Below are 10,821 nucleotides of genomic sequence, written 5' to 3'. Positions count from 1 at the left end.
TACAATTCTGATCAGAGCAAATTCTGGTTTAAAACAGCAATAAATCAATCCAGTGCCAACCAAAGGCATGTTCTACTATCATCACAAGAGGAGAAGAACTCAGATAATTTGAACATTAGATAATTTGAGTGACATGAAAGAGAGTGTAAATAAGTTCATAGGGAGTCACTATAGTTATAATACTAATGTGAGACCTCATGGTTTCCTTCTGGATTAGCACCAGCAGGCACAGTACCTGGAATGTTACAGGCACAAGATTACATGCATGTTCTGCTGTTACTACTTCTTTAAGAAGAAAGAGCACTCCCTCTTGGTGCTGCTGATTCCTGAAATGTTTCTCCTCTCATCCAGACAAGAAGCATTAACTCTCCTCACCTTTTCAGAGTTACTTCCTTGGTCCAGTAACCCTCCCTCCTAGGAGAAGGCGCACCTTTTAGGGGCTGTTTGTGGATGAGCCACAAATACAGAGACCCAGCCAGCACAATATTTTTGGTTACATGAAGATAACACTGCATCCCAGAAAGTAGGGTTAATAGTCTGATGTAAATTATCACAGATTTAAAGTTTAAAAACTCAACATGCCCGCATGTTCTTCGTCTAGTTCAACGATAAGGCTTATATACATCATACAGACATAACTTACAAGGAGCAGGGCTGTGATCTAGAGTGAGTCTTCACAAATGGGGAACTGGGAAGAAAAGCATTCTGAAGATACTCCTCTGTATTTCACTGCTCAGCCTCCCTATAGCAGTTGTCTCTGAAAGCGATCAAGTGAACCCCAAACTCACTAGCCAAGGGGTAGGTTGTACTACCTTAACTCACTTTGGCCATGCCTACACTAGCCCAAGTCTTCGAAATGGCCATGCAAATGGCCATTTCAAAGATTACTAATGAGGCGCTGAAATACATATTCAGCACCTCATCAGCATGCCAGCAGCCGCAGCTCGTCAAAATTGCCACTAGTCGCTGCTGCGCAGCTTGTCCAGACGGGACTCCTTTTCAAAAAGACCCTGGGAACTTCGAAATCCCCTTATTCCTATCAGCAGATGGGAATAAGGGGATTTTGAAGTTGGCGGGGTCCTTTCAAAAAGGAGCCCTGTCTGGACAAGCCGCGTGGCGGCAAACCATGGCAATTTCGAAGAGCCGCGGCCACCAGCATGCTAATGAGGTGCTGAATATGTATTTTAGCACCTCATTAGTAATCTTCAAAATGGCCATTTGCATGGCCATTTTGAAGATTTGGGCTAGGGCAGACATAGCCTTTGGCTCACGTGAAAAGAGAGTGCTGACTAAAAGAACCATAGGGTCAAGAAAACTGCACGTTTGTATTGAATTAAGAACGGGAGATTGAAGCAAACTTCCATTTTGACACACACTGCATCTCCTCCTCCCCAGTATACTGTGTGTGCATATATTTAAATGATTTTTGCCACTGTTTTCTACAATTTCTACTTATGAAGTCTCCTTATGTTGTTAACATAAAAGTTACATGAGTTTGGGATCACTTCCCCCCATATTTCTAGGGAGTTTCTCTCCTGCAAGGACCCCTCATGCAGCGCTGAGATGCAGTTGGCTCTGGTGTGGAACACAGGGAATGGCTATACAGGGACCCAGCACTGAGATGCAGCTGGCTCTGGGGTGAGGTGTGGAGGATTGTTGTACAGGGACCCCTCGCCTGGCATGGAGATACATCTGGCTCTGAGATGGGGCAGGGGCTGGTTACCTTGGAACACCTTCCTTGGCACTAATGTGCAGCTGGCACAGGGGGAGGGGGCACAGGGAGCTGGTTACACAGAGACCCTTCACCTGGCACTGAGATGAAGCTGGCTCTGGAGTGGAGCATGGGGACGGTTATACAGAGACTCCACACCTGGCACCAAGATGCAGCTGACTCTGGAATGGGGTATGAGGAGGGCTGGTTATATGGGGAGCCCTTGCTCACCTGGCTTGGAGATGCTGCTGGCTGCAAATGTGGCTGGCTCTGGGGTGGGGGACAGGGGCCAATTACATGGGGTATCCCTCCCCTGGCACTGAGATGCGGGTAGCTCTGGGGTGGGGTGGTTATAGGCAGACCCCTCCCCTGGCACTGAGATGCAGCTACCTCTGGGGTGGGGTGGTTATAGGCAGACCCCTCCCCTGGCACTGAGTTGCAGCTGAATCTGGGGTGGGTCTCAACTCTGTCTCTTCAGCTGCCCCTGGTGGCACCCTACCCCTACCCCCTCTCCCACCCCCCGGTGACTCACTGGAGCTGCTGACGGAGCAAGCTGCACCGCCCCAAGCCAAACTAACCGCCCACGTGATGCAAGCTGTCTGCAGTCCGAGCCAGCCATAGGAGCCACCTCTGCCACCACCCTCGTCCCACCAAGTGGTGGGATGCATGCGCAGAAGGGAGGAGGGCACTCCATGTGTGCAGCTCTAACGAGCTGTATTCACCACATTACTCTGTCCAGTTTGCCACATGTGGCGAGCGGGCAACATATTGGACACCGCGAGTCTGTAGAATGAACAGAAAGCTTGTCAATCTCAGGAGACTGAAGGCTAAAAGCAAGACCTCCATGACCTCAATCATGGAGCTCCAATATGCAGATAACATGGTTTCTCTTCTCTCTCCATGAGCCCTTCGTGCCTTCCTCAAAGCATACAAGAATCTCAGCCTCACACTGAAAATCAAAAAGACCAAGGTGCTCCACCAACCATCACCTAAGGGACCATCTCATAGACCATCTACTGAAGTCAATGGAGAACTGCTGGAAAACAGGGTGCATTTCCCATACCTTGGAAGTCGTCTTTCCACTGAAGTCCACACTGATGCAGAAATCCAGGATTGTCTGAGCTGTGCAAGCTCTGCTTTGGCCTGCCTGAGACAGAGAGCCTTCGAAAACCAGGATATCTATGCCAAGACAAAACTCCTTGTATACCACACAGTGGTTATTCCAATGCTACTGTACATGTGTGTAACCTGGACAACATACAAGCATAATTTGAAGGTATGTTTTACTCTGCCTCAGGAGGAGCCTAAATGTCTCTTGGGAGGACAGGTGCACAAACAATAGGCATCCTGGAGGAGTCAAACATGACCAGAATTGAAGCCATTATCATTCATCAACATCTTCATTGGATTGGTTGCGTGATTCAGCTGTCCAAACAGTTCCTCCCAAAACATATTCTGTTTTCCAAGTTGGAGGAAGAACAGAGGAGTGTTGGGGGCCAGAGGAAGTGATATATAGCCATGCTGAAGTCACATATGAACAAGTGCAGCATCAGTATCAACACTTTGGAGAACCTTGCCCAGGATCATCTCCAGCGGGCAGCAGTAACTCGTCAGAGGGTGGCATGTTTTGAGAGGTCCCACCGCAGTGCAGACGAGGAGAGACAGAGAAGAAGAAAAAAGAGTGGCAAAAACTGCCCTGCTCCCCTCTAAAGAGTACTAACTCCTCCCCCTTCTGTGATAAGACCTGTGGCTCCAGAGTTCAGCTGATCATCCATCAATGGACTCACAAATAGAAGGGTGATATGAAGATGTCCCTACTTGTTATTGAGTGACTGCCAATAAGAAAAAGAGCAAGGACTCACTAAATTGACCACTGATAGTGGCTCTTTCCCCTTTCTACACCCCCAGTCAACTCTGGTATTCCACTGGGTTGTGAAGAGTAAGGGAAATCGATAGGAGAACTTCTCCCACTGATTACCTCAGTGCGGAGTTGGGTATCTTAGGTTGACTTTCTCCAGTAGCGTAGGCCTGACCATAGTGACAAAACAGGCAAGGAAAGCAACCACTTTCACTTACTTTCTGACAGCAGTGAACCCTCAGCATTGGACAGCAGCAACAGGTGAAGTGGGAAAAGAAATGTTGTCCCCAACACCAGGCTTTTGCTCATCTTTTTTCTCAAAGATGCTGGGCACTGAGGGAACATTTTTCATGTCATGTATACTGGTTCTTGTTATAAAACATCAAGATGGAAAAATGGACGTCGGCCAAATTTTATTTGCAGTTCCTCTTTTAATAAAGCTTTGCAGATAAGAATGGCGTAGCTTTTTATCTGAGAGTGCATTCAGCATTATATCAACTACGCATTACACCTATTTTAGGAATGACAAAACAAACTTACAGAGGTTAAAGTGAATTTCAAATGTTACACAACAAAGAACTGGCAGAGCCAGAAATAGACCTTAGGATTGCTGACCTGGGCCACATTAAAAACTACTCATGTATGTAAAATTTGTCCAGACTCAAATACCTTTTCGAATTAAGATCTTAGGTTTCAAACACTAAACCAGATGAGTTAGTTAATTTTATATAAACAAAAATGTTACCAATAGAGCCAATTAGTATTATAAAATGTGAATTTATTACATAATGAAAAATATTTTCACAGCAGCATGTGCCAGAGACAATAAAGATTTTTAATTTCAGTTCAACATGTTAGACAAAAAACACATGCAGACTATTCATAAGGGCCAGTCAAATTTTATATGTGTACACACACTTTCACACACAAGCCCTGAGCTTGGTTTCTATGATTGCAGGGATCATATCACTTGTTATTTCCATGCACGCAGACAACCTATAGGTTTTGTGAAAATATTAATGAATTGAGAATGATAAGTCATCCAAAAATTAAAACCCAAAAATCCAATATTTATTTTTATACTGTAAAAGCTTCAGCCAAGACCACGTAAAGTATGTGACCAATCATACTCCACGTACAAAGAGCTCAAACAAACCATTCAGAATCAGGAACAATATGGCTTTATTTGTCCAAACTAATTTGAGTTTGATTAATTACAAATATAACTGGTAACAAACAGATAGACCAGTTCTGTAGTCTGTTCAAACACTGGAATGTGCTGATCTTCAGAACATACTCTATCCTTGTTCTGTTTGTAGACGAGGTTACATTCTTCCCTATGGGGAAGAGCAACCCTGCCATGGTTAACCTTCTGGAGTTTAATTTAGGGCACCTAATAGGGACACGCTAAATCAAACTTACAGGGTGCATCAGCGCCAATACTCTTGTCCCCACATTAGTAATAAGTACCCGCTTCTAAGGGCAGGTCTACACTACAGTGAAAGATCAAATTAAGGTACGCAATTTCAGCTGCATTTACTACATAGCTAGAGTCTGCTGAAAGACTGAGGGGCAATTTGATAGCAGCCTTCAACTTCCTGAATGAAGGTTCTAAAGGGGATGGAGAGAGACTGTTCTCAGTGATGACAGATGGCAGAACAAGGAGCAATGGTCTGAAGTTACAGAGGGAGAGGTGTAGGTTGGATATTAGGAAAAACTATTTCACCAGGAGGGTGGTGAAGCACTGGAATGCATTATAGAGAGAGGTGGTGGAAACTCCATCCCGAGAGGTTTTTAAGTCCCCGCTAGACATGGTCCTGGCTGGGATGATTTAGTTGGTATTGATCCTGCTTTAGGCGGGAGGCTGGACTATATGATCTCCTGAAGTCCCTTCCAGCCTTAGAATTCTATGATTCCAGAGCTGATGTACCTTAATTCAGGCTTCCACGCTGTCTCCGCTAAGGGAGGTAGATGGGAGTATGAGCTCCCGTTGATTTCTCTTACTTCTAAACCAGGGGCATGACTACTGGCACTGATGCAGGAGCCCTGTAAGTTCAATTTAGTGCATCCCTACTAGGCACACTGAATCAAACTCTGGCAGATCAACCACAACAGGGTTGATCTTTCCTGTAGTGAAGACATATGCTAAGTCTGTAGTATAAAAGCGGAAAGTCGTCAGTCCATATCTTCAAGTACAGGCTTTCCTTCCTTACTTTCTAGATTGTAAACCTGTAAGTAAACATGGTCCAGAAGTAAAAACAAATGGCATCTAATTTCTTCTATTAAATTAAGATTTGCGCAAACAGCTGGTGTAATAAACAATGAACAGAGGAACAATAAGCCATAGGCTGGGTTCTCAGCTGTGCCCAATCCCTACTCCTTGGAGCTGGCTCTGCCTCAGCCCAGGCCCCAGTCACCTCACAGCTGCTCAAGGCCCATTTTGGCAGTCAGGTAGCAGTAGAGTACAGAGCTCCAGCCACACATCCTTCTTTCCAAGCCAGATCCAGGGAAGGTGGTATCAGAGCTACACCATGTGGGAATTTCCTCTCATTGATAGCTGTATCAAGGTGACAGACCCTTTGTACTAGACGATGAAATGAGCTATAACAGCAGGTCTGGTGAATCTGAATGAAACTACTGTACCAAGCTCTCTCCAATTAAAACTTTGTCACTGGGTTTTGTGCTATAAACACAGGAACACAATAGTCAACACACTGTCCCAGACAATGATTCTCTTGGGAATTATCACTACGTGGTCTGTGAACACAGAGTTTCCAGGCCAACGGAAACTTTTAGTGCACTCACTTCTCAAAATAGACTAGCTTTGACTTTCACTATAACAAGAGGCCCTTATTCCCAGTCTCATGAAAAACTTTCTGAAAGTTACCAGCACAGGCTGCTGCTGTAACTAATTCGATAAGCAAAAACTAAGGAATGGATTTCTTTTTTAAACAAACACCTGCAGGCACAAGTCCTATTACAGAGAACCATATGCCAATACACTGAGTCATTACAAGTCTAAGTGATACTCGCTGTGCCCATAAATAGTCCCAAGCACAAAATGAGGCCAGATTTTTAGAGTCTGACCCTACAAACATATCAACTCCAGTTCCCCCTGAAGCCAAAAAGAGTTGGGCTTGAATGGGAGAAGGCCCAAAATTATGAGTTGTATGGTGATGCTAAAAAAGGAATGCAGCATATGGTTCGTTTTATTCCAGGTTTCCAGGGAATTAGATTCTATTCCTGCATGCCTGACATTTCGTACAGGTGGCAATTAATAATTTATTGTGTATGTAAACATATTCTTAAAAGCAACTGAAATATAAAATCTTTGGCAGTGAACACTCAGACATGTTAAAATTTTTCAGCCAAGCACTTTGGTAAAAGAAAATGTAATGAAATAATATTAAGGTTGTGACTGACATCCACAGAAAGTCAAGCAAGTCATTGTTACATCTACCACTTAATCCCCTACACCCCACACAGTGGCTAGTCTAAGAATAGTTGCTTTTCCCAGGTATCCAAGGATAAATTAATCCTTGGTGTAATTCCATTGACTTCAAGGTTCAACAAGGGGGGATACTGTAAAGATACACAGACACCTTTACTCTGAATTTCCTACCTCTTACTGAATTTGTCAGACTATTTTAGGTCTCTACCCTGCAATCAGGTCCATGTAGATAAACTCCTGTTTACTGTGTGCTGGCCTGTTGACTTCATTGGGGCTCTGAATGGGCACAAAGTCCATGAACATCAGCAGTCCCCAAACATTTTAGGGTTGTGCCCTAAAAACCTTGTTCCCTCCTGCTCCAGAGCCATGGCTGAAGTCAGGTGGTCTGGGGACACATGCACATGGGTAAAAAAGCTGAGCCTGTGGCCAGACTCATAGCTAGGACTAGGGGCTGAGGCCAGAGCCAGGTTTGGAACCCTGGCCAGGTTGTAACTGGGGGCTGGGGTTGGACTGGAGCAGAGTAGGGCTGGGTAGCATTCCCCTCCCTACTGTTGGGCTGCCTCCGGTCCCACCACCCTCCCCCAAACATACCTCCGCATCTCTGTGACAGGAGCATTTAAAGTTATTATATTCTCCAAAGAATTAGATCATAGGAATCTTGCTTCTGTAGACGTACTGTAACTGGACTTATCCTCTCACAAGTCATTTAAAATACACCTAGAGAAGAACTGAACCATGCTTACCTGTTTGTCTATAGACCTGAACTGCCAGGCCCAGGAGGAGTTGTAAAGGAAAGGTCTCAGGTCAAATCGGTTGTCATCAGGACTGTAGTTTTCAGCATGATAGGCAGGGGTGAGGGTGGTCATTTTATGTCTGTTAATGGAGTACATCCTGAAAAAATGCTTAACCTTGGATGCCACCTGGTATACAAAACACAGACTCAGGTCAACTGAAATGTCTCAGAACTTAAAACACAATTCTAGATGGCAAGTTATTCTGGAAAGAGCTAATTCACAAATCCCAATTTATATATATCAGTGACCACTATTAACGTATCTTACCACAAAGGAAACTAGTCATATTAGCTAGCTAAACATAGATAGCTGGGTTTGCACTGATTGGGATAACCTCATGATGACTTGCCTGGCTCGTGCAAAAGTTGCAGATCTCCTGAGACGTTTAGATAGATTTATGTGTGTGCTGGGGAGAAGCGAGTGCTCCTGGTACATGTAAGTACCAACAGCAAAGGGAATGATAGGCGAGGAGTCCTGGAGTCCCAGCTTGGGCTACTAGGTAAGAAACTGAAGTCCAACTTCCATGTTAGAATTCTCTGGAATGCTTCCAGTTCCAAACACAGGGCAAGTCAGACAAGCAGAATTGTTGGGTCTCAATGTGTGGATAAGATAATGGTGTAGGGAGGAGGGGTTTAGATTTATTAAGAACTGGGTAAACTTTGGGGAAAAGGGGAACTTATACAGGAAGGATGGGCTCCATCTTAATGAAAATGGAACCAGACTGCTGGCACTCAAAATTAGAAAGATCATACGGTAGCTTTTAAACTGAGGGCTGCAGGAAAGCAGAGTATGGGGTTTGGACAGAATTATCTCTCAGGGGGATGTTCTATTAATGGAAATTCTCTACATCCTAGTAAGCAGGAGAGGGTAGAGTATGGTGAAATACAGGTAGGTTCTGAACAGAAACAGTCACATGAAAAAGAGTCCTATACAATTGCATCATGTAATGGCACATAGCTAAAAAGTGACAATTTTAAAATGCTGATATAACAATACTAAATAACAAAATGAATGAGAGGCATTCTAGGTCATCAAGTCAGGATATTGACTCAATAGGCATCACAGAAACTTGATGGAATGAGGGTAATCAATGGGACACAGAAATAACAGGGTACAAAATAGATCAGAAGGACAAATAGGTTGTGCTGGTGGCAGAGGGACACTATATGTGAAAAAGTATAGAATAAATGAAATAAAAATCTTAAATAAACCAAACTGTACCACAGAATTTCTAGGGATAGCTATATTTAAGACTACCTGACCAGGATGGTGATACTGACTGTGAAATGCTCAGGGAGATCAGAGATACTATTAAAATAAACTCAGCAATAAGGAGGGATTTCAGCTGTCCCAGATTGACTGGGTACATGTCACCTCAGGACAGGATGCAGAGATTAAGTTTCTTGACACCTTAAATGACTGCCTCTTGGTGCAGCTTGTCCTGGAACCAGCAAGAGAGGAAGCAATTCTTGATTTAGTCCCAAGTGGAGAGCAGGCTCTGGTACAAAATGTGAACATAGCTGGACCACTTGGTAATAAGGACCATATTATAATTAAATGTAACATCTCTCTGGCAGGGAAAACACCACAGCAGTCCTACGCTACAGCATTTAACTTCAAAAAGAGGAACTACACAAAAATGAATAATTTAGTTAAACAAAAATTAAAACGTACAGTGCCAGAAGTCACAGCTCTGCGAGCTGCATGCAGGGCCATCCCTACTGAAATGCAAACTACTCAGCTGCGTGGAGCACCGTGAAATCTGGGACACCAAACTGCCCCACATTTTATGGTGCACTAGCCATTGTGTGGTGCATATCATCTGTGGTGGCCAGAACCCCAATGGGCTGCACCAAGCTGCCATTCACCAGGCAGCAATGAGCAGTGTTGTTATCCTGTGAGCTGCAGGACTCAGAGGAGCAGCAGGCAGCTGCACTGCCAGCGGAAGTGCCACTTGTCTCTGGCCAGTGGTGCAGCTGCACACTGCTCCTCCTGAGCTCTCCACACCACAGGCTCCCACCACCTGCAGCCGTCCATACCTCCTGCCTGCTCCTGAAGCTGAAGCTGAGTCTCCCTGCCCTGAAGTGCTCCTGTGCCCCTCAGCTTCTGCCTTGCAGCTCCCACTTGTCCTGCAGAGTGCTCACTCCAGGCAGCTACAAGTGCTAGACTGTGTTAGGGCACTAACTGTGGCACGGCTGCATGGACACTTTTTAAAGGCATCATAACAGAGGGTCAACTTAAGGCGTATACCCCACATTAAAAAACATTATAAGAGAACAAAAAAGTGCCACGATGGCTTAACTACAAACTGAAAGAAGCAGTAAGAGGCAAAAAGGCTCCTTTAAAAAGTGGAAGTTAAATCTTAGCGAAAACAGAAGCATGTGATCAGTGTTGGTGGGCTCATTTCCACAGAGAGATTTCTCTTGAAATGTAGTATTCTCTCTTTTTAAATATTTTTAAATACAAGGAAATTGATTAAGCTCTTCCTCTTATATTATGAAAACTACACATGATCTTTTTCTAAGCACAAATTCCATTAATGGAGGATTTTTAATACAAGATTTTTTTTTTTTATTTTTACCTCCCTTGGGGTACAGATCCCCTTCCACATATTGATCAGTTTACAAAACATGCTGTAAGGTCCAGCCTTGGCTATCTTCCTTAGTTTGCCATAGATTGAAAGCTCTGTATACGTCACCCCCATATCTTCCTGAAATCAAACACACAGAAAATGCACTGAAAATGTATAACATATGAGACAAAATGAATTATTTCATAGGACACTATAATGAGTTGAGTTAATCAGGGAAATGCCAAATTGAAAATCAATCTCCATTTAAAAGAAGGACTCTGCTCCAAAGGTCAGAAATGTTTATGGGAATATATTGCAGCTAGCTAGGAAGAACACTTCTTGAATAAAAGATTTTTCCTTTGTGTTGCCTGACCACACATTTCCTGCCAGAAAAATAAACCCAGCTTTAAGCATTCTGCTTGACGATAAAGATCT

At 44.0% G+C, this 10,821-nt stretch overlaps 1 protein-coding gene across 3 annotated transcripts in view; it reads right to left on the bottom strand.

The window, feature by feature from the left end:
• Positions 1-3,986: 3,986 nt before the first annotated feature.
• NADSYN1 (NAD synthetase 1) overlaps positions 3,987-10,821 on the bottom strand; it is a 42,478-nt gene continuing 35,643 nt past the window's right edge. For 2 of the 3 annotated variants that reach the window (XM_074997439.1, XM_074997440.1), the window contains 3 exons: positions 10,396-10,524; positions 7,764-7,940; positions 3,987-5,798 (listed from right to left, as the gene is read on the bottom strand). In XM_074997439.1, coding sequence (XP_074853540.1) covers positions 5,745-5,798; positions 7,764-7,940; positions 10,396-10,524 — 360 coding nt within the window. In that variant the 3' untranslated portion in view covers positions 3,987-5,744. Of the gene's footprint in view, positions 5,799-7,763; positions 7,943-10,395; positions 10,525-10,821 lie in introns of all 3 variants that reach the window. The other variant, XR_012645990.1, reaches the window with a different exon arrangement.

This window comes from Carettochelys insculpta, chromosome 6 (assembly GCF_033958435.1).
Source record: "Carettochelys insculpta isolate YL-2023 chromosome 6, ASM3395843v1, whole genome shotgun sequence".
NCBI lineage: Eukaryota > Metazoa > Chordata > Testudines > Carettochelyidae > Carettochelys > Carettochelys insculpta.
This window is presented reverse-complemented; position numbering and strand designations above follow the sequence as displayed.